The sequence below is a fragment of the Alexandromys fortis genome, unplaced genomic scaffold (assembly GCF_014885135.2).
Source record: "Alexandromys fortis isolate MF-2015 unplaced genomic scaffold, M_Fortis_MF-2015_v1.1 scaffold_72, whole genome shotgun sequence".
Lineage (NCBI taxonomy): Eukaryota > Metazoa > Chordata > Mammalia > Rodentia > Cricetidae > Alexandromys > Alexandromys fortis.
Genome location: NW_026067969.1, coordinates 4,387,205 through 4,414,470, shown reverse-complemented (window position 1 = coordinate 4,414,470; position 27,266 = coordinate 4,387,205). Strand labels below are relative to the sequence as shown.

At 44.1% G+C, this 27,266-nt stretch overlaps 2 protein-coding genes across 3 annotated transcripts in view; one reads left to right on the top strand and one right to left on the bottom strand.

The window, feature by feature from the left end:
* The window catches only part of Ddx31 (DEAD-box helicase 31), a 70,045-nt gene extending 48,727 nt beyond the window's left edge, over positions 1-21,318 (bottom strand). The window contains exons 1-12 of one of the 2 annotated variants that reach the window (XR_007594112.1): positions 20,877-21,318; positions 16,265-16,521; positions 16,087-16,162; positions 15,227-15,270; positions 14,149-14,219; positions 13,304-13,368; positions 6,253-6,297; positions 4,684-4,725; positions 3,790-3,854; positions 1,818-1,937; positions 1,581-1,687; positions 398-606 (exon numbers count right to left, since the gene is read on the bottom strand). Coding sequence is in view for 1 of the 2 variants with exons in the window: in XM_050154918.1 (XP_050010875.1) it covers positions 398-606; positions 1,581-1,687; positions 1,818-1,937; positions 3,790-3,854; positions 4,684-4,725; positions 6,253-6,297; positions 13,304-13,368; positions 14,149-14,219; positions 15,227-15,270; positions 16,087-16,162; positions 16,265-16,521; positions 20,877-20,954 (1,179 nt within the window). In the remaining variant the exon portion in view is untranslated. The remainder of the gene's footprint in view (positions 1-397; positions 607-1,580; positions 1,688-1,817; positions 1,938-3,789; positions 3,855-4,683; positions 4,726-6,252; positions 6,298-13,303; positions 13,369-14,148; positions 14,220-15,226; positions 15,271-16,086; positions 16,163-16,264; positions 16,522-20,876) is intronic. The other variant, XM_050154918.1, reaches the window with a different exon arrangement.
* Positions 21,319-21,425: 107 nt separating this feature from the next.
* Gtf3c4 (general transcription factor IIIC subunit 4) overlaps positions 21,426-27,266 on the top strand; it is a 31,489-nt gene continuing 25,648 nt past the window's right edge. The window contains exon 1 of the mRNA XM_050155210.1: positions 21,426-21,878. Coding sequence (XP_050011167.1) covers positions 21,534-21,878 — 345 coding nt within the window. The 5' untranslated portion in view covers positions 21,426-21,533. The remainder of the gene's footprint in view (positions 21,879-27,266) is intronic.

The following is a 27,266-nucleotide window of genomic DNA, read 5'->3' as shown; positions in this document are numbered from 1 at the left end:
GTAACTCCGGGCCACAGTCCCAGGGTGCAGCAGCTCCTAAAGCTATCATTTCATATCCCAGGGTCACTCTATCAATCTGGTAAGCAAATACACCAGGTCTAAGAGTCTACAAGAAATGCCTTGCTCCTGCATGCCTCTATCATCAATGACATTCCCATTAGCCCCAACAAGGTATATTCAAATTTACTGCTATGACCCTCACTGCCCTTAACTCGGGTCCTTCACCACTGTTTTGGGATTCATAATCAACACGCATGCATGCACTAACTCAGAACAAAGTTAAGTGCCCCTTCTAGAATTTCTTGTTTTGGGGCCTTATCTCACTGCTATGTTTACCCAGCACAAATGAAATATGTGCTACTTCCCCAACCTGGTCAGATCTAAGTCACAGTCCTACCTTGCATTTCTGCATGATGAAGGCTGCAAGGCAGACAAGGCGCAGCTTACTGGGAACCAATACCACATGCTGGTCAAGACTCTCTGGTATGGCAAAGCTGTCCAGCTGGGTACTAATATCTTCCTTAGGGTTGGGCTGGTCCCAAATTTTGTCCAGGACAGAGATACTAACTGGATTGTGCAAACTGATATCAGCTAGCTGTGTTACCCCTTGGATACAGTAAAAAGAACAAAACAGGGTGGTTACATATGCATCCCCAGAGTACCCACTTGAGTTTTTCAGGAAACTCAGCATTTTCTAGCCCTCATCAGATATCTGTACCTCATTTTTATCAAAAGTTCTCTACAAAACCTTAGATTAAAATAGTTCCATAGACTTCTTGGCTGCAGGTCTTGCTTGGGACTTTACTGAACTATTGTCTACCATTACCCAAAAGAGTAAGGGCATAAAGCAAAAAAAAAAAAAAAAAAAATTTGCTTTTGTTTTGTTTTTGGAGACAGGGTTTCTCTGTAGCTTTGGAGCATGTCCTGGAACTAGCTCTTATAGACCAGGCTGGCCTTGAACTTACAGAGACCCACCTGCCTCTGCCTCCCAACTGCTGGGATTAAAGGTGTATGCCACCACCACCTGGCCAAAGCAGTATTTTTTGATAAAGAAATATTATTTGATCAATTATCCCTTTTCTAGAGATTATATTTCTTAGTAATATTTTCAAAGTCACGCAGATGACAGCTAACTCATAGGTATCATATTGGGGCCTACAAGATCAATTAAATCACACATGGCACTGGTCACATCTACACGGTGACTCCTTATGCAGGATGAAACTGGTGAAGCAGTTCTGTTTCCTAAGCTCACTTTCCTATCTGTAAAACAGCCAAGAATGTCTTGCTTGGGTAGAGGAGTCAGAAGGAGCTAGAGAATGTGGACTCGTAATGAAAAAGGGGGGTGCTCACACTAAAACTAGTGCCAAGGAGAGAGCATCGCCTGCATGGTGGGGCCTGCTTCTGCCCCACCATTACCAAAACCAAACGGTGGCCAACCAATTTCCCTTGCACCCAGGTGTGTCCACCAGCAGCCACTTCACTCCTCCTAGGTGCTGGGCAAGCAGGACAGAGAAGGCTGTCCTTTCCCCTAAGAGGGGCACCCACTGGCATCAGCCCACAGTTCTTTCTCAACTTACCTTCTGTGAGTGTCGCTGACAACAAGACATTCTGCCGTTTCTGACACTCAGCATTTACAGCATTCAGAATCACTGTGATGTCCTTCTCAAAACCCAAATCCAAGATCCTGAAAGTTAAAAGAACTTTAATCCAGGTAAAGAGAAAACTTGAAACTACTAGGTTACAGAATTGTCCCCAAGATGGCAGGACAAACAGTCCCTTTGTCCCACCTTCCCTGCTTCCTAGACCAGGCTCACCTGTCTGCTTCATCCACAACCAGCCACCGTATTCGGTTAAAGTGAATGTTCTTTGTGGATTTTATATGATCCACCAGGCGCCCAGGAGTTGAGATAAGGATATTTATGCCTTTGCGGAGTCTGTTTAAATAATGTATCATAAAAGAAAATAGGTCAAACAGTGTAGCAGTAAAAATACAAGTAACAGGTAAGGAGACAGTCATTCTGTGTCCAGCACAAATGCCGAAGCCTCAAGCAAAAAGAACAGAAAGGTGAGATTTCATTCTTCTGTGTATAGAACTGTGATTTAGTTATACTGAATCACACTAACTACTTTACTTTGAAAGAATTTTTAAGCATTTGATTCAATGTTTTTTTATCTAACTCACAGATCTTTCTAGAACATCCTGGATAGACAGGCATCTAGCTGTTCCTTTTCTTCTTCTTTCTCCTCCTCTTCCTCTTCCTCTTTTTTTTTTTTTTTTTTGGAGACAGAATTTCTCTGTAGTTTTAGAACCTGTCCTGGAACTAGCTCTGTAGACCAGGCTGGCCTCAAACTTACAGAGATCTACCTGCCTCTGCCTCCCAAGTGCTGGGATTAAAAGTATGTGCCACTGGGCGATGGTGGCGCACGCCTTTAATCCCAGCACTTGGGAGGCAGAGGCAGGCGGATCTCTGTGAGTTCGAGACCAGCCTGGTCTACAGAGCTAGTTCCAGGACAGGCTCCAAAGCCACAGAGAAACCCTGTCTTGAAAAACAAACAAACAAAAAAAAGTATGTGCCACCACCGCCCGGCTTCTTTTCTTTTTAAAGGATCAATTTTATTATTTTTTTTTTTTTGAGATAGGGTTTCTCTGTGTAGCCCTGGCTGTCCCAGAGTTCACTCTGTAGACCAAGCTGGCCTCAAACTCAGACCTATCCCCTATTTTTCATTTCCTCTCCCCTCCAAACTTTCCCTAGTACATCCTTTAAAAAAAAAAAATCATTAACTTTCCTCCTCTTCCCCAAACAACCATAATCTCATTATTCTATAGCAGAAGATAGAACACAAATCTTACTTGGCTAGGTTTTCTCATTTTCAGTTAACTATGGCAACATGCCTATGCTTTGACTATGGAATAAAGTATAAAGAATGTGCAATCACATATGGCACCTTTGGACAGAGATCTATGACGATTTTTGTCACTTCTAAAGTGCAATGGCTGAAGCTCTGGCAACAATCCAAGGCTTTGAGGTAACCTTGCAAGTGGAAGCCTCCACAAGGACACAAAAAGATAGAGAGGCTGCACCCTGCACCCTATTGTTGTTCTTTATAACTGAATCTAACCTGATCAATGTTTTTAAGTGTCAAGCTTTATGTTCACTCTCAAGTTGCAGACGATTCAAAGAACTGGTGTAACTGCTAAAGTGCCACTTACACATCTAACAGTTTTCTAATGACAGCCATTGAAAGCTCCAATGCAGAGCCGGGAAACAATGCACTAAGATCTTCCTAAGTATTAAGGAAATTATCACCTGTTTGTTGTTGCTATTTATTTTAAAGACAGAATCTCATGTAGCTCAGGCTAGTCCTGAACCCAGTATATAGCTGAGGCTAGTCATGAAACTCCTGATCTCCTGCCTCATCCTCCTAAGTACTGGGATTATAGATGCAGACAACAAGGTCTAGCTATCTTGTTTTTATAAATCTAAACAGAAAAACCAAACTCTTAATATGTACCAAAGGGAGCCACATGTAGGGGTTCATATCAAACAAGGGGCCTGTGGGACACTCAGTGGATGAGTTAAGCAGGTCATAGCACCGTCACTAACTATATCAGAAGGGAATCTGTGATAAAAAGCACTGTCTAGAGGTGAGTGCTGACCTGGCCTGTCTCTGCATGTGGGGACCAGGGGCCACAGTAGCACAGGAGGCTCTCTTGCATGCTAAAGAACCAAGAGTTATTGAACAAGAAAAACTTCAAGGGGAATAAAGAAACCCACTTCCTCCTACCTAGCTTTTTCCGATTTCCTCTTCTCTCCGCCCATCAACACTCCAGGGACAATCCAGGTGAACGGCTACATAAAAATACCACATCACAATCAACATAAAAAAGCCCCTTCCTGAGAAGCAGAGCTGATCCTCAGTTCCTAGCATGAGCCCGTGTGCAGCAGAGAGCACTTGGACTTTGTAGTGTGAAGAGTTTCTGTGCAGATGCAGCCTGGCGTCACCGAGGTACCTGGGTTATTAGCTGCAGCACTAGACCAGAAAGAAGTACAACCGTGTACTTGTCAGGACAACCGTGAGCTTGTGAAATAGTCCAAGTGCTCCCCCCAACCCTGCTTTTTCTAATGGTGTCCAAATAGAAAATATATTTCACTGTTGTGCAGGTGGGGTGGGGGATAAAAACCTAAGCAATACACTCCCCACTCACTATTAGATCACAGAAAGGAAATATAGACTCCTGGACAACTTTTGTGGGAGCTGAACCTTAGCTCTGCTGTCTTCTCTCCTGAATGCTCTTACAGGGTTTTGCTGCTTTCCCTGGGCTGGGCCTTTAAGTCATTTCAAGTAAAGTGAGCCAACAATAACACTTAACTTGTAGCAACTACTAGCAAAAGTTATTAGATGGGCGGTTGTGGTACACACCTTAAGCCCCAGCACTCAGGAGGCAGAGTCTCTGAGTTCGAGGACAGCCTGATCTATAAAGTCAGTTTCAGGACAGCCAAGGCTGTACAGAGAAACCTGGAAACTGCCCTTAGGGAAGCCAGAGATAGACTGACGAGATGAATCAGGAGACTTTCTCACATCCTGACAACTTAGACTGTTGGACTGTTCAGACTATGCCACATGGCTCTTCTCACAATGTCAGAAAGGAAGACAACACAGCCTCACGGCTTATCTTACCCTGAGCAGTTTCTGGACAGTGTCGAAGCTTTGCAGAGCCAGCTGTAATGTTAAAAGTTGGAGACAGTGAGCAGGGCCCTTGCTTCCTTTTCACACTTTTTAAGAAAAGACAATCTAAACTGATCAATTTACAACTGATGCAATTCTACAGCTCAAGGCTTAGGACAAGTAATCCTCCACAGAAAATCCATCCTGGAAATACTCTCTTCTTAAACAGGCTTTGGAATCTGTCAGTTTAGGGAATGAGAGTGAAGACGTCACATACATTTCCTAGACATACAAAAAATAGTGTTTTGTGCTCCCTCTGCTGGCTCAAATTCCCAACGTGTCACACAGAAAAGTTCAATTTTAGGACATCAGTGGCCTGGCCTGACCAGCACTCAGGGAACTTAGCCATGTCCTAAGGCTACAGCAGGCTATCTGAAAATAGAGGTGGTCACTTCTACATTTACAAAACAAAACCAGTGAACCCAATGAATATAGGCCAAGGGAAATTAATGTAGGTGACAATCATTTAAACACCATCAAAACAGCCCCTACCGAATTTCATCCAAGGTTCTGTGTTGTTCCACCACATGTCTAGTGTGGGTGGTGGTCTAGGGAAGCAACAGGTGTGCTACTAGAAACATCTCCCTGTGCCTGCTCCTTCCTGGGACAGAACAGAGACAGACAGAGCAGGCTGGATGAAAGGCTGACCAGGGGGCTGGAGAGAGGGCTCAACAGATAAGAGAACTGGCTGCTCTTGCAGAGGACACAGGTTCAGTTCCCAGCACTCACATAGAGGCTCAAAATCATCTCTAACTTAAGTTTCAGGGATCTGACACACTCTTCTGGCCTTGTGGGCTCTGCACACATGTGGTTCACAGGCAAAACACTAAAAATATAAAATAAAAAAAAATCTAGATAGGGAGGGAAAGCTGTCTGGAAATTTCCATTTTCCTGTAAGTTTTCAATGGAGTCATCTGAAGTTGCCCCTGTGAACACATTTTGCAACTCTGACAGAGGTGATTTCTACTTAATGTTCATAGAGAAGAGAGAATTAACAGTAGCTTCATTAACTAAAAAAAAGGTTGAGTTTTATACCCAAATGTTTTTAGTTATTTTCTTATATTTAAAGTTTAAAAATGCAATTCTTCCCCAAGCAGTGGTGGACCCCACCTTTAATCCCAGCACTGGGGAGGCAGGCAGATCTCTGTGAGTTCCAGGTGAGACTGGTCTAAAGAGTGAGTTCCAGAACAACCAAGGCTACACAGAAAAATCCTGTCTCAAAAAGCAAACAAACAAAAAATGCAATTCTTTAAATTCCTTTTGAAGGGTCATTAACTTAAGTATCATTACATTTTTTTCTTTTGACAATGAAGACATGTTTTCTTATGCCTAGCTCATTATTTTCAAACAGCACATAAATCTCCCTCCTTATCAGAAATCTGTACAATGGTTCCCAGAAAGAAATGGGAGGAAAGCAAGTATGTGCAGCAGCTTGTTTAGCAGGGAAGTGGAGAAAGCACTTCAAGTCAACAGCCCTCACAAGTGCACACACAAGCCTCACCCTACATGCAAGTTGCTTACCTCTCTGGTGGGCACTAGGACCAAAGCATAGGGTCCATCACTGCGCTGTTGATAGAAAAAAAATGTCAATGAGAGTGTCAGGTACAGGCTGAGGTAAGAGAGTCAAGCTTTTAGTTTGATGCCAGCTTGAGCTTTATGAGATCCTTCCTCAAAGGAAGGAGGGAGGGAAGAAGGGAGAGAGAAAAGAGAGAGAGAGAGAGAGAGAGAGAGAGAGAGAGAGAGAGATTAATTCTATGAGGAGGACCAATGAATGTCAGACTGAGACAGATGAAACTTATGGGTGGCCAGCTAAAAACATCAGAAACATTTCTATGGAAGAAAAGGAGACAAAAATACCCACTACACCTACAGTGACAGACTAATGTGCCAACAGTGCTGCCCCATTCAACCAAATAGGAGGAAGAAATATGTATAGAACTGGAAAATGGAAAAAAAATATAATCACAAGAGATGATGTCATTTTATCTTATATGGGGGAAACTATAACAGAATCAATAAGGTATTTGAGTCAAGTAGCTGATTGCAAAATATAAAAATCCATAGCCAGTGAGGGCTGGAGAGATAACTCAGTGGAACAGAGGAGCAGGACTCAGTTCCCAACACCTACATAACGGTTCACAACTGTCTGTAACTCTAGTTCCAGGGGATCTGACTCTCTTCTGGACTCTATAGACAATGCACACACGTAACACACAAGCATATATGCAGATAAAATATACACTTAAAAAAAAAAAGCCATTAGGGTTAGGGTTAGGGTTTAGGGTTTAGGGTTAGTGTTTAGGTTGTTAGGGTTAGGGTTAAAAAAAAAAAAGCCAAGTTGGGCAGTGGTGGTGCATGCTTTTAATCCTAACACTTGGCAGGTAGATCTCTGTAAGTTCAAGGCCAACCTGGTCAACAAGAGCTAGTTCGAGGACATGCTCCAAAGCAACAAAGAGAAACCTTGTCTTGAAAAAACTAAAACAAAAAACAAAAGCCAAGTGAGGCATGGTGGCACACACCTTTAAATTTAGCACTTGGGAGGCAAAGGCAGGCAGATTTCTGTGAGTTTGAAGCCAGTCTGGTCTTTATAGTGAGTTCTAGGTCAGCCAGGGCTACATAGCAAGATTCTGTCTCCAACAGCAACAAGAAGCAGGTCAGGTGCAGCAGCATACATCTACATTCACTCACAGTATTCAAGAAGCCAGAGCAGTGCAGCAAGCGAGAGGGAATTCCAAGCCCTCCAGGATTACATATCATGACCCTATCTCAAATGAAAAAAAAAAAATAAAAATTAAAGGAAAACCAACCAAATTTCAATGGCCTTCCAATATAAAAAAATTAGAAAATGTGGCCAGGTGGTAGAGGTACATGCCTTTAATCCCAGCACTCTGGAGGCAGAGGCTTGCACATCTCTGAGTTTGAGGCCAGCCTGGTCTTCAGAGTAGTTCCAGAAACACAGAGAAAGCCTATCTCAAAAAACCAAAACTAAAACAAAACAAAACAAAACAAAAAGCAAAGAATTAGAATCTATATGAAGAACAATTAAAACACATGTGAAGGCAATATTTTTTAGAGGAAAAATGAACCCTCTCCTTAGTGAAGATTCACTATCATGTGGCTGCTCTCTGAATCAGTTAATGTCTATAATGAAGTCCTAACAAATGTGGAATGTGGGTAGCAGAGAGGCACACAGACAATTCCAAGTATCTTAAAAGTGCAGAAGCCACTATGATACTGTGGGAGCACATCCCCACCACCACCCCACCTGACACCCACGCAGTAACTGGAAGCTGTGCACAAACTTCCCCCCTTCATCTCTGGGCAGTAACCGGAAGCCGTGCAGTCACAGTAGCACTAACAACACAGAGAAGTCCTAAGAGCAACTGGGGCTGGAGTAGAATCAAATACAGAAAGACAAATACAGCTGATGGCCGACTGGGCATGGCCAACCAAAAACCATACTGCTAGTGGGCACACATTGGTAAAAGCCCCTAACAGATCAATTTTGGCATTACCTATTAAAACAAAACTACAAATCCCACTTCCGGGTATTCCTATATGTACACATGTGTGCAAAGAAGCTGAAGAACATTTCACAGACGTCCAGAATTTTAACTGCTGTCTTCTGAACATAATGTATAAATGCCACTCGCTGACATAGGCATGGCCCAGTATTTATGACACATAATGGGAGGCAGAAGGAGGAGCAGAGATCAGAACTACAAGAGACCCTGCCACAAAGCAGCAATACAAACAAACAACCAGGGCAGGTCAATGCGGCACAGTGAGAAACCACCCAAGGCATGACAAGCACAGAACTACAATTCCAGGAGGACTGAGTGAGGGTGGCTTGGACCACACCCTGTATCAAAAAGGCAAATGATATATATATAAACATCTGCGTGCTTAGTACAAGACAGAAACAAATGACTCCACATAAAAAGGCAAAAAGGAAGTGTGCAGTCCTGTTTGACAGATGCGACTGGCTGTTCTTTGAAAGAGACACCCTGCTTCAGGAGGTTATCCTAAGAATCTGAAGGTGAGGCTTTGTTTTCACCCAATAGATACTTGGAATTCTTTGAATATCTTAAATTTTCAGACATACTGTATCTAAACAACAATAAAAATCCAAAGCAATGTAAAGAAGGTACTGTGTCAGTGGTGCCTCTCTCTTCAAGGGCTCAGAGAGCATGAGTGAGCAACTTGTGAGAGTGAAGGATGGGCTCAGCAGCAAATCCAATTAGAGTCTGGCTTTCATGTTCTGCATTGGAAACATTTACTCAGGAGAGGAGGATTTAGAATTCAAACCCAAGTTGTCTATACTCAACACCAACTTTGTGAGACTGCACTGGAGCCCCAGCAAGGAACAGTAAACATGCTAGTACAACAGGATTAATGTGCCACCATGTGACGATAGGAGATTCTGACATTTCAAAAGGTGTTACTACACAGACAAGAAGAAAGAAACATCAATTCCTCACAGGGCATGAGTACATGAAGCAAGATGGATGTGATGTTAAAAAATCAGAGACAAAGCCAAAATAACTGGGAGAGAGCAGATACTGAAGATGCCTACTCCACGCCAGCCCCTAGGCTGGGAACAGGCCATGGTCCAGGACTAGCTGCTTACAGCTTCCAGGTCACATCATTTTATGATGAATTACAAGGGTTACACTGAATACAATAGAAAAACTGAATTAAATTGATGCTTACAGGGGATAGATGGCGCAGCAGTTATGAGGCTTGCTGCTCTTGCAGACATAGACACACACACACACACACCTGCACACATATACTTGTCCACATGAGGTGGGTCACTGTGATTCTAGTTCTAAGGATCTGATACTCTCTTCTGAACTCTACAGGACCAGGCATTTTGAACAAACATACATACAGACAAAAACACCCATGCACATACAATGAAATATACAAATCTTCAAAATGGAACTTATAAAAACTTCTTTGTTTTTCTTTCTTTCTTTTTTGAGATAGGGTCTTGATTGTATAGGTCAAGGTGTTTTTTAGACACCATCTTCCAGAAGTACAGGCATGCGTCACCACGTTCAGTTTGGAAAACCATTTTGTTTGTTATGTGGTTATTTGTTTGTTTTAAACAGGGGTTCTCTGTGTAATAGTCCTGGCTGTCCTGGAACTTGCTCTGTAGACTCTAGGCTCAAACGCAGAGATCTGCCTGCCTCCCAAGTACTGGGATTAAAGGTGTGTGCTACCATCACCTGGCTTGGTCTACAGAGTGAGTTCCAGGTCAGCCAGGACTGTTTCACAAAGAAACTCTGTCTCAAAAACAAAAAAACAAACAACCCAGCCAGGTGATGGTGGTACACACCTTTAATCCCAGCACTTGGAAGGCAAGGCAGGTGGATCTCTGTGAGTTCGAGTCCAGCCTGGTCTTCAGAGCAAGTGCCAGGACAGTCTATACAGATAAGCCCTGTCTCGAAAAACAAAAAAAGAGTGCACCACCATGCCCACCTTGAAAAACCATTTTCAGAACATTTCAATCTTTGGTCTTAGTGATCCTGAGCAAATATACAGCCACACACCTGTTTTTACTACTTCCGAATATAAAAGCAGATCTAATCGTCGTTTGAAATGGCCATATTACAGTATTGATGTTAACAGCTAATATTTAGCGACCAACTCCAAATGCTAGGTCTCAACACTTTACAAGAGCAGTTCACTCTGTCTTGTCATAACCTGGGAACAAAGGCACAAAAGGATCTGCCCAGTTATACAGAGAATAAATTGAACATGTGCAGGCCCTGGGCTCAGTCCAAGCATTTTAAATAAAAATAAAACCACCACTCAGGCCAGGGTTTGAGCAGAAACTCCACCTCCCAGATGTGTATGTCATCTCATCTCTTGCTCTCAGTCAACTCTAGGAGTGCTGGGCTGGAACTCTAAGATTCACTCCAGCTCAAATACTGTCAAATGCTGCAACTTGATATAAAGAAAAAACAAACACTCTAAAACCTCTAGCAGAAAATTAGCCTAGAATCTTAAGGGTGAGATCTGGCCACAAACATCAACAAACTACATTCATTCTCCTCTGATTGTATGTTAGGGACAAGGCTATGCACTCACCGTACGTACATGAATCAGCTCTCCATAAAGTTCTTAATGGAAGAAAGTCATTTATCCTTAGAAAATAGAATTCTTCCCTCATCTACCTCAGAGAAAAACAATTTGCTGACCCACACTCATATATGTTGCCTTGGTTTCCTTTCTACCACTGTGCTAAAATGTCAACCAAAACCAAGTAGACTTAGTTAGTGTACATTCCATCATGAAGTCAAGTCAAGGGAGGAACCTGGAGGCAGGAGTTGATGCCCCCAGGCAGAAAAATGTTGCTTACTGGATTGTTCCTCACGGGTTTGTTCAGCCTGCTTTCTTAAATCACCCAGGACCACCTGCCTAGGGATGGCTGGGTCCACCACGTCATTACTAATCAAGACAACACCCCCATAGACTTGCCTCCAGGCTAATCTGATGGAGGCAATTCCTTCACTGAGATTCCCTCTTCCCAGATAGGTCTAGATTTGTCAAGTTGACAAAAACAAATCAGCAAGCATGCATGCACACACACACAGAGGCAGTGCTAAGTGGGTATTAGATTTGGGGGGGCAGGGGTTGGGAGGGAAAAGTAGGGGGCACAGAGGAAGAGCCAGCTCCAAATATAGTATATGTGTGTATAACATGTTAGATAAAATATTTAATTAAAAAATTGCTGAGAAAGACATGGTGGCACATGTTCACAACTTCAGCACATGGAAGGCATAGGCAGGAAGATTAAGAGCTCAAGTCTAGCTATATGAGACTCTTTCTCAAACGACAGAAAAGAAAAGGCCCACATAATTGTGCCATTCTAGTTTGCTATGAACCACAGACAAACTGTCTGTGAAATGGCAGTTATAGCTTGCAGCTCTGGAGCCTGCATTTCTTCACCTAACACAGCAGGAACACTTGTTCAAGTTTACAAAGTTATAAAAAAAACTCTACTTTTAAACATATTTTAACCTATTCATTTTAAAAGCTCAGGCTTTTACAAAAAAATTAAAAACGGACAAGTTCTGTAACTAACTCTGTTCACCCCGGACCCCACGTGTGTCACCGCCATGCTTCCTTTGTCATGCTCTGTGAAAATTCTTCAGTACTTTTCTTTTATGTCCTAACACTCTCAAAGACTGCCAGGCAGGAATTTTCACCAAGCATCCTTAATTGGTTTTGTTTCCTTTAGATTAAATCCATTTTAGGTAAACAACAACAGTGACAACAAAAACAAACTATACAGTGCCATGTCCTTCTGAAGACTGTCTAGAGAGAGCAGCCACCGGGGCTCCCTGTTAGTTATTCTTTCCCATCCATTCAGAAGACCCTGTACGGACCCCTGAAGGCCACAGGGAGACACCATTTCTCATCTTACTGTCAACTACCCACTTCAGCCTCTGGAAGATCCATGCCAGTAACAGTTTGCTAAGTGCTGGCTATTACAGCTCCTCACTTACCTTCTCTTATCTACTGATTCAGTAATTTACCCAATAATTCACTCTACGTGTAACAGCAACCTACTGCATTCTGATCAGTTAGGTCTGAGGCACGTCCACTTCTATGTGTCTGAAGCAAGACCTCTGTCAGCATGCACTCACACAACACCCTATTTCAGATCTCATCACTGTCTCTCAAGTGAAAGAAGTGAAAGTAACGGCACTGCCACCTGCGAGAAAGTTTGGGCTATAAGATGAAGTCTGTGCCCACAGCTTACAGCAGCCAATTAGACTTTTCAATCCAACTTTTAGCTAGCCTGGTCCAGGCATTAACCATGTTTCACAACTAAGAACAAAATCTAGATAATGTTGGCTGTGTAACAGCCTTACTGCTAAACCCACTAGTGGGCACTCAGTACTGATAAATCACCATGTTAAATAGAAAGCCCAGCTCTCTTCATGCAAAAGTAAACACACTGGAACCTGTAAGGTTATAATTTAACTCCACATGATATACAACATAGGATATAAGAATATATGGACGGGGCCAACCAAAGTATGTTGGAGTATTTCCCTAACAGTAATTCTGTAGGAGGTCCAATGCAGGGTACTGTGTAAGACAAAGGGAAGGACCCTACCAGGGCAGGGAACTAGCAACAAAGCTTTACCACAAATCACAGCTCAGATGACAGAGCTGCCTCTTTGTAAGCACACAGAAATGACGTGGGAATCAATGCCCACTGGTACTTCTATGTGGCCTTGGGTATTTTACTTGCCTACACCACTTTATCACAGTAACCCCCACAACTTGATGGGCGGGGGATGGGGAGTCAAGAAAGCAACATGTGGACAGCACTTGGCACATCTGTCACACTGGAAGCATTTTACCCACATGCCCTACACACAGACAGTAGTGACTGTGACTCTCAGCACACTCACACTTAGTTGGATAGGAAGAGAGAAAACAAGGCTAAGTGCAAACAGAACCTCAATCCTAGTATTACCACTAGGGTTCATCTGGGCAGCAGCATGGGCACAACAGACCACAGAGAAGAAACACATGTTCTGCTCACCTGTATTTTTGATGTCAGTGCTTGAAGAGATTGGACCACAGGGATGCAATAGGCAAGAGTTTTCCCTTTTAAAAGAGAGTGGCATCAGTGAGGACACAAACAGGCTCTGCTTTCTGTAAAAATGCCAAATCTGGGAGAAGGTAAACTGCATGCTCTACATCCAAGAGGCACTTTATCTGTCTGCCATGACTCCTAACTTGGCTTTGTAATAATTTAGAACTTCAAAAAACCTTAACGTTTCAGCTCATTAGGTCATCAACAAGGGAAGAGGTAATGATGTTTCTCAAATTAGACAGAAGCGCAGCCTGAAAGTCGTCTGTGGAAGCTAAGAAATGGCTACTCTGAGGTTCTCCCTCAGCTAAACGGCTTCTGTGGTGATGGTGTGCCAAATGTGAACCCAAGTCCGCCTCTGAAGATAGAGAAAGATTAAAGGAAGCTGTGGGCTTCTCCTCAACATGGCTGAGCTGTCAAGAAGGCAAAAGTGGGTCAGAAGACCTGACCAGGCAGAAAGTGGTGTGTCCATCTCTGACATTGACTGTGCTCAGGCCAGAACTGTTTTTAGGCCATAAAGAGTCACTTCATCCAGAGTGAAGAATACTGGCCGCTATGTCAGCTATCACAGGGGAAGCAGCAGAACTCAACTATGAAAATTCCCTCATCACTACTGACCACAGCAGCATCACCACCTTCCTTCAGCTATAACAGCTTTGGGCCTCCCATCAAAAGCAAGCATGGCCACCCTCCCCAGACAAGACAGAACAGACTCTACCATCACAGACACCTTCCTAGCACATGATCATGGGCTAGGTGTCTCGGGATAAGGGGCAGGGTAAACAGCAACTGACCTGAGCCCGTCTGGGACCGCACAAGGGCATCTCTGCCTTCCAGCAGCACTGGGATACTCTGCTTCTGAACACTGGGGCACCCAAAAGAGAGAACACACCTCTTCTTTACCACATGGCTTAGTCATGAATTCAGGCAGATACACAGGTTACTTGACATACAACACCCTGTGTTTGGCTCTACCTACTTATTGCCCAAAGTTACTTCATTGAGAGAGAGAGTGCTAAGAACATTGTGGTGATCAGAATCAATCTTTTAAACTCCTGGAACTTGGCTGAAAGTGGGGAAGAAGCCGCAAGCCACAGCTTCTTCCGAAAAACTGTCACATATATCGAGAACACTTTCAACACGTATATTAAATCCCAACCCCAAAATGGACAGGGAACTCATTAAAATTTGGCTGAGTCAATAGGCAAACCAAACCAGGCAGGATGCATATGCCTTTAATTCTAGCATTAGGGAATCTGAGGCAAAAGAAAAGTAAGTTTGAGGCCAATTGAGCTGGGCTATGAAACTGTCTCAAAAATAAAAGCAAAACAAAATGGAAAAAGCCGATGGTTCTTTACCCCTTTGTGTTCTTGCTTTTTACTTATGCAAAGTGAATTATGACTACAACTTACTGTTTAAACTTTAATTCTGAATTTCTCTTTAACAAGTGTCTCCAATCAGCAAGCATTTAGATTATCTTTTCAGTACCCCACTCTACCCAAGCAAATATTTACTCCCAGTTTTTGGCTGACCTTATTTTTACTGCTAAGAAATAACATGATCAAATACCGTATTTTTGGCACAAGTAATTTTCAGAGATGCCCTGACGGCAGATATCTTAAACCTGTTGTTTTGTGGTAGGGAGCTGAGTGTAGAAATAGAAAGAAACCTGGTATCCCTGCAAGCAGGAGGGGAGACCCATAGGCTAAGTGCTATGTCAAGCCCTTTAGCAGTTGTGCTATTCCTAGCACCAAGACACAAATGTGCTCTGCACTCCATGGACAATTTAGATTTTTATCTGGTTATACTCACAAAACCCTAAAAGAATAAAAAAATAAAAAAAAAAAATCAAGGATCACCTCAGCCTCTTACCTGGTCATACTTGACATTTTTAAGACTGTATTTATTGTAGAAATCTAAAAGGGAATAGGAAAATAAGAATTTATCAATTTAATGCAAATATATTCAATGACATAAAGACAAAATTCTGAGTGACAACAGCACTTGAATTTGTGATCAAATGAAATTCCAGTAACCCGGTATTTTCACCTTTGTGGTAGTTCTGCCCTCTACCCTACAGGGTCTGGAGGATTTCAGGTTCATCTAGCTGGGTTCCTAGTTTGTAGAATTAGGATGCTATTACAAACTGGTAATGCATTAAGACAACCCTCATAACTAACTCATCACCCAGCCCCATGCACCCATTAACATTCAGGCTGAGATGCAATCCCACACAGCCTACCAGAAAGAAGAGGTCAATTGTACTTAGCTGACAAGCTTGTGTTTTTCTCTCCTTTTTCACAGTAACTAGAAAACTCACTCATGGTATTAAACAAAGAGGGAAAGAAAGATCCATTTGCTAGTAGAAAATGCAAATTTAAGCAGCCTTTTCTGCCTTCATTCTCCAAAAATGTGCATGTCCCTTGACAGTAAGCAGCCAACTCAGCACCCTTCCCAAGGCCACAGAGACATCTGCTACCAGTTCTACCGCATCTACCAGTAATTAGAAAGCTACTTTAAGCCCAATAAATGAAGTCCAGCACAGAAACTAAATTGGGTAAGGAAAGTCAGCATTTCTTAAAAATAACTGGGGAGAGGAAAGTGAAGATAGCAACCTGTGCCGCCATCAGGGAATGACCTGACTACCTGAGTTCACTCGGGGAGTCAAGAGCAGAAACAGACTGAATAAGACACAGATCACAGCAACCTGCAGAGCAGGGTGGGATACTTACTAGGTGTGGGTGGAGGTTCAGCTCCTGGAAAGCTTCTGGAGAGAACACTTGCTCTCGAACCTGCTTTACTACAGCTCTGCAGAGGAAAGACAAAGTGTGTATCAGTGCCAAGGTGCCAAAGGAAAGGCGGCATCCGAGACTGCTCACACCCAAGGCACACATGCACCGCAAAACACACCTGTGGAGTTCTGGGATCTCAGGATTGTTTTTAAACAGCGATGAAGTCTTGATGCATGGCTTCTCTTGCCTTTCATTGCCTGTACTGTCCAAGTACTTCTTTGGAGGAAACAATTTGTGTGCACTCCCCTTAAATGTTCTTGGAGTTTCTTTATCACTGGTTTTCTTGGCTGAAAGAGAGGGTATTTCTTCGTTCCTCCGTTTTGTTGGTGGAGTGTCACTGGACACTTGGTGCTTTCTTTTGGTAGCCTCTGCTTGCTGCGTTGTTTCCAAAAGGAAAGGATCAAGAAGAGGTGCATTAGTCCATGAAGACAATCTTCAGAGTGAAGCCTGACTGCCCACAGAATGTATCTCTTCCTGCAGAGATCATTATGCCCCATATGCCAACCATCAGTTTAGGGTTTACAACCAGATTCTTTGGCTTCATCTGAAATGGGGGGGGGGGGGGGGGGAGAGACACACAATCTCAGTCTATTCATCTGCAAGACCTCTATCCACCTAAACCGTTAAGTCATCCAAGATGAGAGCGGGAATCGGGAGAGAGAGGTATTCTGCCAGCTGACATTAACCAAATTCAGTCTGTTCTAAGGGAAGCAAGAACCTACCTTGTGAAGTAGGCAGGCTTACTAAGTCAAACCACACCCCTCGGAGTCTGTTTTTTGTGTGAGAACAGAGGCACACAGGGAAACAAAATATGCTTTTTTCTATCAATAAAGGATGTTAAGAAGAGACTGGAGAGGTGAATGACATGTTGAATCCTTGCTCATGCCCAGGAAGCGGAAACTGTCATTACTGTTCTTCCCTAGGGCTTGGATCTGTCATCCTTTCCCCTCAAGCTGCTCCAACTCAGATGGTCTGGAGTCAGTTCCTACTTGCCGTCCCCACTCCAAATGAGAGTGCCGCTCCATCCATCACTTCCATCATATTGTTCCCAACCCTCCTCGCCTTCGGAGCCCCTGCCTGACTGCTGATCATAGACATACATCATTAGGCACTTCTTGCCTGTTGCTTATTATCACAACACGGATGTAATTAATGCATGGTGCCCAAACTCTCCCTAGATCAGTGGTTCTCAACCCCAGGGTCGACTAACCCTTTCACAGGGGTCACATATCCTGCATACTGGATATCTGCATTATGATTCATAACAGTAGCAAAATTACAGCTATGAAGTAGCAATGAAAACAATTTTATGGTTAGGGGGGTCACCATAACATGAGAACCTGTATTAAAAGGTCACAGCACTAGGAAGATTGAGAACCACTGCCCTACAAGAAACATCAGATTCTTCTATTTTCTTTGGCCTTTTCTTCCAGTCTGCACAAGTATATATAATAGCTGGTACTTCTAATTCTGAGTTTTAGAATATATTTTCTTCTTCACTTGAAACAGCGAAGAACAGCTTACACACTGCCTTGTTTCACCAAGACTGTCAGTTTCAAACCAACCTACCAATGAAAAAGGACAAGTCTCTTTTCCTGGCAACTTAAGAATTCCTTTAAGGAATTCAATAAATACAATTTCAAGTACTGAATAGTAATAAAGTGAACACTAGCCTACTTCATCATAAAATTTGTTTTTGCAAAGTTCCCAAGTTTATGAATTTTCAGGTTAAAGAAAATGAAGCCATTTGTCAGAGAGCATGGGATTCGCACGCCTCACCTGACAGTTTCAAAGGCCTGAAGGTCACCCTACCACAGGTTTCCTGAGCTGGCCCAGAAGCCTCTAGCCATAACCCTTCTCTACCTCAGGATTCAACTTATTCTGCTACAGGTCAATCTCAGGTTCAGAAAGTTTCCTGCCAATCAAGACAAGACCTGCCTCCTGGAGCATCCATGGACCAGTCTGAAGAATGCTGTTGCAGCCAAACGGAGCAAGCTTATCGCCTCCTTTACACACCTTTCCTTTCCCCTTCTTTGGACTAAACATACTAGGTGGTACAAAGACTTTACAACCACAGCATCCTACTCACCCTTTACAGAAGGAAAGTCAAGGTCTCTCTACAAGCAAGTATCAGAAGCCAGCACGGTGGCTTACACAAGTAAGTCCAGCACTCATGTAACTAAGGCAGGAGGGCTGCTGCTGGGCTACAAAGTGAGTTCCAGGTTACAAGCCTACAGAGTTAAGACCCTGTCATAAACAAACAAAATAAGTGCTTGGAGTGAACTGGAGCAGGCTCTCCACCACTGTGAAGCTAACACTGAAAAATCTGCAGAAAGAGATCTAGGAAGCCTCCAGAGTACAACCTCTTCCCATCTTCTCAGCTTTAGATTCACCTTTACCTTTGGCCAGTCTTCCCTAAATTCCAGAATGTACCACCCTCTTCCATGAAAATAAATCTGAGATGCCTGACTAACTATATCCTATTTGGTCAGAAAATATTATAGCTATGTTTTTTTGAAGGCTATATACCAAAATGTTAAAAGTTATTTCTGGGTATGGCAACTCTAGGCAGGGTTGTATCTTCTAATTTTTCTTAAACTAAACTGTATTACTTCAATAAGCAGAATATCCTTAAGTGAAAAAAAAGTATTTTGTTCAGTATGAAGACAGAGCAACCCAATTTAAGCTGTCTGAAGGACCTTCCAAATCCAGAGTACTTTTTGTTACCCACCCTGAGTTCCCAGTATGAGCAAATCTGCTCAGCACAGCTTTACTCCCATTTGGATACACAGGCTGAAGCACAGACACAGGCCTCTATGGATCCCTGCAGCATTCTCTTGTATTGCTGTGTGTGTGAAAGCATATACGTCATGGCCAGCACAGGAAGGCCACAAGACAACTATGAGAAGTTGTTTCTCTCCTCCTACCTCTACCAGGTCCTGGAGAGTAAACTCAGGTCCTCAGGCTGGACAGCAGCACCTTTACCACCAAGCGGACTCACTGGCCTGTATTACCTTTCTTTTTCCTCTTTTTTTTTTTTGGGGGGGGGGGGGGGTGTCTTTTCCTTTCTTTCTTTACTTTTTTTTGAGAAAGGACCTTGCTGGCCTGGCCTGGAACTCATCGTAGACTAGAATGGTCTCGAACTCAGAGATCCAAAGGCCTTGGAGTACTGAGATTAAAGGCATATACACCACACCCAGCCTGTGTTACCTCTTGACCAATCACTTTGAAACACCAGTTGAAGTCATTGAAAACCAGATAATCTGCTAAGTCTGCTCACTCAATAAAATTTTGGAATTTTCTTTCTTTTCTTTCTGTATAGTTGGAGATGGAACTCAAAAGCCTTGCATGTACCAGGTGAACAAGGTACAGCCTCCTCAGGGCCCTTCAAATGGCACAGCACCACCCTGATCCAATGTTGCTGACCTGATACAGCCATCTACTTCCCCAAATGGCAACAATATTTCCTTTATTTTCATTACTGACACTCGGCAACTGCCTCTAAGGGCAAGACAATATACAGAGTTATTGCAGCTATTATCCCATTGGAGCTTTATAACAACTTTCTAAGAAACAAATTAGGGTTCCTATTTATGGAAGGAGAAACTTGGAACTCCCCCAAGGTCATAGGCTAGAGTGTTACAAAGCTGGTGTCTGACAGCTCAGGTCATCTTACTGTAAATCCTGCTCTTCTCCCCCCCCCCCACTACCCTCTAGGCTTGTCTGTGTATTTCTCCTCAAACACAGCCTCAGCTACACCAATGACTTGCTGAAGACTCCCTACTCCTAAGCATCTAGGCTCAGGAAGGTCCCTCCCTCTTCCTAACAAAAGTGAAACTCTGCAGTGAGTGTTAGACAAGCAAAGAAGTTTATCTTCAAAACACTGGTGGATCTGAACCGACTGGCAATTTGCTCTTCAATTTTCCATGAAATTACATAGTATCTTTTAAGGTGTCTGGGGAGGAGGGGGAGTGTAACTTCCAATTACATCGTTCCTGATCTTTGATCACTTACGATTTTCCAACAGACTATGTAACAGACTTTCTAGATGACAAACCAGCAACCCTAAAACCAGTTTTCTGCTCCTGCAGGGTTCGTTTTAAGTCACCGTTCTCCTTTCTAGGCAACAGATTATGATGACTGTATACTCTTTCCCTGCTACTTGGATGAAAACCTCAGCTTTAAAAGCTTTTTAAAGAAATGAGTCCAGTCCCCATTCCTAACAGAGCTGAACCTTGCTTACAGCGGAAGGAACAGCTCGGGAGTTAAGATCTGCAAGGCACTGTTTTCCAGCTTGGGTACATCTCAGCCTCCAACCCTTACCCTAAAAGACTAGATCACCAGTCAGTCTCAGGAACTTAACCAGTTCTTACAGCCTCCGATCCTAAGCCCATAGAACTAGTTCTCCAGCTAGTTAAAGGAGCCCTCCAGGCTCTCGCCCCCAAGGCGGAGTTCCCGGATGTTTCCCAGCACCTCCCGCCGGTCTCTCTAGATACTCTGAGGAACTCGACCTGAGCCGGGCCGTGGTGCGGCACGCCTTTAGTCCCAGCACTCGAGAGGCAGAGGCAGGCTGATCTCTGTGAGTTCGAGGCCAGCCTGGTTTACAAGAGCTAGTTCCAGGACTTTAACACTGAGAAACCCTGTCTCGAAACACCCCCCCCCCCCAAAAAAAAAGGGAACTCAACCCGATCTGATCAGCGCCACAGCTCCCCGGCTGCGGTTGAACTTACCCGCCTCGTCTGGCCCGGGGGGCGTCCGAAGTACGTCCTAAGAGGCCGGTCTGGGAGCGGGCTGCAGGCGGTAGCCATGGCCCGGGCGCGGAGGTGCGGGCCGAGACAGAAGCCCGAGCAGCACGTGGATGGTGAGCTACTTCTCAGCTACTGCCCGGCCGCCGCCGCCGCCCCTTCCGGGTCCGGGAACGGCGGCAGCACGCACACCGGCCGGAGCCAAGAAGCCCCGAATGCCTCAGAAACCGGAAGAGGCCGCCTGCCGCCCACCTGGCGGGGTCTCCCTCAGCCGCCACGCTGGTCTTAGCATCTCAGTCACCCACACGAGACTCACTCTTTCTCAGGTTCTTAGTTGAGCCTAGCACCCAGTGTCTAGCAAAGGGACTTCCCACCTTTTCCTCTCACCCGCAGGCGCGGCGCGGGTCAACCCTCCCGGAGCGCACTTTCCAGACAGGCAGCTCCGCGGCCACCTAGCAGGGTGACGTTGCTTAGCAACGGCGGGGTCCTTTCTGGCTCGGTGGCGCTCGGGACCTGAGGGGAGTAAACGGCCGCGGAGGGTGCTGGGGGTGGCGCCGTGGTGCTGGGGGCGGCCGGGGTGGGGGGGGGACGGTGGCGAGGGCTCTGTGAGCCCGGGAACCCGAACTCTGCGCCCCGAGCAAGATGAGCGAGGCGGATCAGGCCCGTGTGGGGCCCACGGCTGAAGAGCCCTCGCCGTCCCCCGAGGAGGAGGGCGAAGGGGGCGGGAAGGAGCCGACGACCGAAGCGGCCCCCGGGCCCAGCGCCGCGTTCCGCCTCATGGTGACTCGGCGGGAGCCGGCCGTGAAGCTGCAGTACGCGGTGAGCGGCTTGGAGCCACTTGCCTGGTCGGAGGACCACCGCGTGTCGGTGTCCACGGCCCGCAGCATCGCCGTGCTGGAGCTTATCTGCGACGTGCACAACCCGGGCCAGGACCTGGTGATCCACCGCACCTCGGTGCCTGCACCCCTCAACAGCTGCCTCCTCAAAGTAAGTTAACCCGCCACGGCTCGAGCTCAGCCCCGGTGCCTGCGAGGCTCCCGCGGGCGCGTCACGGATCCCGAGGGAAGCCTGGCATGCACCTGGCCCCGGGATTCCCTGCGCATCCAACTCTTTGCAATCAAGGGACTAACATCGCCCCAGCTTCTGCAAAGCCTTGCAAGCTGCTGCACTGTTACTAGACCCCCCTCCCCCCGCATCAATACACGGTGGTTCCCCCCCCCCACGACACCCCGCTTCTGTCATCCGTCCCTCCTTTCCTGCAGCTAGCGCAGTTCGCGATTGCCCGGGTGCTGTCTGAGACTCCACCCCCGCTTCCCCAGCTCCGGACCGGCCTCTACCGTCGCTCCTATTGTCTGGGGCCAACTCCCCGAGGCCCTAGGCTGGCTTTTTTTTTTTTTTTTTTTTTTTTATACTGTGTTGCGTGCGCCCTTCTCTCGCTGTGTTGCGTGCGCCCTTCTCTCGCGCCACTTTTTCTTCGAGAAGAAAAAACTGGTCTATTTCGTGGTCTTACCTGTTTGGCGATTTAATTGTGAATGGTCCTTGTGTCTCCCTGGGTAGACGGGTAAATAGGGGTTTGTATCTCGATCTTTGAAAGTGGAACGAAAAATAAAACCTCAGGGAACATCCAGTGCTTAGACTTCCAAGTCCAAGGTCTCTGTAAATTTAGTGCCTTCAACATCATATAACCCAAGTTTGTCCCTGAACTTTCGAGTTTCTAAAGTTTTGTGTTGATGTCACCGTTTTTCCAGACATGGTGTATTTTAAAGTAGTGAGTGATGTCGTTCCTTTTTGTAGCCTAGTAATATAAAAGCTTACTCTGATTTCCTGTATAGCTCTGTGTGTATATGTAGTATGTAATCTGTCAGAGTGAGTGCCTGCCGAGGTGCTGGGATAAACCAGGGTAGAGAACAGTCCTTAAGGAACTTACATCCTTTCAGATTATGAACAGACAATCTAGTCAAAAAGCAAGCAGTGCTATAAAGCTGTTCACCCACGTGGCACTATGTTTATTTGAAAGGAAAGTTTTTCCACACTCTTGTAGACAGCCATTCCAAATCTGGGCTATTAGTCATGAGTACACTTCGAGTAGCCCTCATGAGTGCTTTTCAGCATGCTTAATTCAAGTTTCAAACACAATGTTGAATTAGATAATATCCTTTTTTTTTTAAATAGCATTTTGGTCTTGATAAGCCTACCTGGGATTAGGGTTTTACAGATTGAATTAGGTAATCAATTTGACTGACTGAGCCACCTGTAAAATCTTCTTAATCCCAGCACTCGGGAGACAGAGGCAGGCAGATCTCTGTTAGTTCAAGGCCAGCCTGGTCACGGAGTGAGTTCCAGGACAGCCAGGACTATTTCATAGAGAAACCCTATCTCGAGAACCCCACCCCTCCAAAAAAACTCATAAAGCCCCACCCAGGTGACAAGTAAGGCGTCTAGCTCAAGCACATAGATAGATCTTTAAGCCATGTGTGTGTAGCTGTTGCTTTAGTATTGATGGATCACCTGAAGTTGAGTATTTCTTCTACAGAGAAAATGATACTACCAGTAGGAACTAGGAAGGTTAGTTTAAGACGTTTCTTGAGTGCTGTTTCAGTTTTATGAGGGTATAGTTCAGGGGTGTGAGGCTGCCTGAGCTAGAGGTAAAGAAATAATTGCTGGGCTGAGGATAAGAGACTGGGCTTTAGCCAGGCAGTGCTATGGGGTCTTGAGTACCAGCCTCAGTCTGGAACAGGTGGCCTGACCCAGGAAAGAGCCAGCATTCAAGGGGAAGTACCTGACATTCCAAACCATTAGCTAAAGTTACTAAACGTCCCTGAATCCTGATTCACCCATTCTCCTTATCTAATCTCTTTGGTGATAACCAGTTTTGGGGAAGCCCAGATTTGTTAGCATAGGTAGGGCATGCTGCCTTCCTGCTCAGTGCCTATCTTCTATAGAAATTCCTATGTGCTCTGTTAGCAGGTAACTTTGTGGGATTGACTATGTAAATTTGACTGTTAGAACTGTTGGGGCCTGTGTGGGTCCAACACAGGTTCCCTAACTGGACTAGAACGGAGTCGCGAGGAATAAACCGACGCAGCTTACACGGTCATCATGGAAACCAAAGATCTCTCATTTATTATCCAAACACCTTATATATCATCACATCAATTGAGCGGGAAAACACATTAGGCTGTCTTCTAGGCAACCAGGTGCCTGGGCTCAAGTCAGGACCACATCTACCAGTGTGCTAGCAGTCAGGTAGGCCATAAATTAGCATCTCTATAAGACATCCTCCAAATTACAAAGGGAGGAAGCACTGAACCTCTTAACTCTCAAGTCATCAGCTTCAGCCAACATCTCTTCTCAGGTAATCTACATTTATAACAAAAGAAACTAGGAGGAGCACATCCTGGCTACTGTTAAACAGGGACAGCTTGTCTGCAGTTACAGGATCAGCTCCGACCTGACTCTTGTGCCCTACAGAACTGTGGGCCTACATAGAACAAAGAGTGGATGTCATTGCTCCAAGGCCTCATGGTGTGGGGAAATGGAGCAAGGTCATCCTTTGCCATGCAGAAGTCACACTGCTGAGGTATTTTGGGAATGAATCCCTTTTCAAAGGGAAGAAGCATGGCTTCCTTCACAAGATTTCCACTCAAGATATGACAGCCACTTTTCCAAAAGACAAGTGTTCCCGCAGCTCTAGAAACAGGTTGCACCGTAAGTTGTACACTTATGGATCTGCCTTTATGAATCTGTCAGCTGTAATTTACTGTATGGTCTTGTGGGCTCCAACACAGATTAAAGCCACTTTAATCTCAGCACTCAGGAGGCAGAGGCAGGCTGATCTCTGTAAGGTCAAGGCCAGCCTAGTCTACTGAGTGAGTTACAGAGTTACAGGACAGCCAAGACTGTTACACAGAAAAACTGGTCTCAAAAAAAGAAAACGAGAGAGAGCAAGAGAGAAAGAGACAGACAGACACTGGGTTTTGGCACAAGATGGACCTATCTATAAAACAGAAATAGTAAAGTTTGCCTTGTTTAGGCTTTATGGAGACTTAAATTTAATCCATGCATAGAACATAATAGGCCAGGTGGTGGTGGCACACTTCTTTAATCCCAGCACTCACACTCAGGAGGCAGAGGCAGGCGGATCTCTGTGAGTTCAAGACCAGCCTGATCTACAAGAGCTAGTTCCGTGACAGGCTCCAAAGCTACAGAGAAACCCTGTCTCGGAAAAAAAACCCACCAAAATAGAACATTATCACTTAATGTCTGGCATTGAGTACATGGTAGTGCGCAAGATAGGAATATATAGGCATGAAGGAAAGTCTGCGTTAGTTTGGTAAGCCTGTGTTTGAAGGTGATACTAACATTCTGATAACTTGACTGAAATACTGCTACATTTGGCATTTGCCACACTGTTTAAATAGCAGAAAGTCTTTATATAGCCCTCTAATGGATAGAGTTTATATGAAGAGGTCTTCATTGTTGCAGTATGACTATAAAGAAGTCTATCAGTTCTTCTGTGCCCTACATAGTGATGGTCCCTAGAGATTTAAATCTATTCAGTGTTGTCCAACTAGCTATTGCTTCTACTCAAATAACAGATAATTTGAAACCTAGGGTATGATTTTTTATTATGTAGCACAGCTAAAGAACTAAACACTAAACAGCTTTTGAAGCTGTTGCTCTATAATTCTGTTAGATCACAGCTCAAACTTTGATTATCAGCTATTTGTAAGTTTCTGTCTTGGAGGTTGAAATTGTATGATAAAACATTGAATAATAAAAATAATTAAAAGCAAGAAAATGTAACTTAAGAATAAGTCACAGGACTGGTAAGGTAGCTCAACAGTTAAGAGCTTTTTGCTGCTTTTGCTAAGGACCTGGATTCGTTTCCCAGCCCACATTGGACAGGTTACAACCATCTGCAGTTTCAGTTCTAGAGGATTTTACACCCTCTTCTGGCCTGTGGGTACCAGGCATGCACATATAGTACAAATACATACATGTAGGCAAACACTCATACACATAAAAATTAAATCTTAAAAAGAATAAGTTTAAGTTTTTTCCCATTAGATTACTGATACAGTTCCAAATCCTAACGCTCTCTATGAGCTAGTCTTATTGTGTATCAGTTGCTTATTTGTGCTTGCTACGCAAAATGACTGTTGTCTGTGTTTGGAAATCACACATTCTCTGTCTTCAGGTAGCTCCTTGCTACTTAAAGTTTCAGATGGGGCTTCTTGTGTCAACTTTTGTGTGGGTAGCGGTCAGCTTGAAATTCAGGAGTGCATGATTGAGTGATGGGCTCTTGCAGCGTATGGAAACTCAGCTTTCAAGTGGTTAGGTCATTAGACATCTAAGTGCTTGTTTAAATTTTCTAACTGGTTTTTGTGATGGAAAGAGTTGGGAAGGGAGATGGAATCAACTAAAAAAAACTTGAATTTAATTATGTGTTTAAAATTACCCTGCTGGTCAAGATCAGTGTTGTCCTCTATCTCTAAATGCCCTAAAATTAGGATATTTTGGCTTCGGTTCTGTTTCAAAACCTGCAAGGTTCTATTTTAAAAAGAAGTTTGCCTGTGTAAACGTGTTTTTACAGTGGCTCCCTGGCCAAGGCATTTTATATGCTCCCATTACTTCTAGGAGGGCTAGTGAGTAATATTGGGCATTTCCAAAACTTAACTCTCCGTAGACATCTTTTCTAGGAAGTTGCCTCGTGAGCTCTAGAAATCTACCTCTGCCTCACCAAGTTCATCGTGTTGTACCTAACTTTTGGCATGAGTTCTGGGTTTAAATTTGGTTTCTTTGTGCTTGTGGGGCAAACTCTACTGACTGAGCCATGTCCCCAGCTCTGTTGCTATCTCGAGTACTGTTCACTGCTGATACGTTGAGGAATTTTGTCATTAATTAGACTTAACAGCTTATATATACTTAACATTTGAAAGATCTTTTAAAATAGTGCCTTAAACTTTGCTGGGATGTAGGCACTGCTTCTTAGTGATTATTTTCCAAGTTCTGCCTGTGTTCTAGAGTTTAGCCTCAGTGCTTGGTAACTTACATCAACTCACTTTTATTAAATCCATATATTAAAAAGGACTTGAATTCCCTTTTAATTATGTCCTACCCTTCCATTTCCAAGTTTCTTTAAAAAGTTGGCACTAAAATTAAAATAGAAAGGATTTTTTTTTGTTTGTTTACTTTTCTTTATTTTTGGCACTAAAATCAAAATGGAAAGTTTTTGTTGTTGCTGTTGTTTTTTTGTTTTGTTTTGTTTTTTTACTTTACTTTTCTCCTTTGGTTTCTTCAGCTGGCCACATCCCTGACTGTCCTGAAGCTTGCTGGGGTAATACTACTAACTCTGTGTCCCAAATGTTGTGA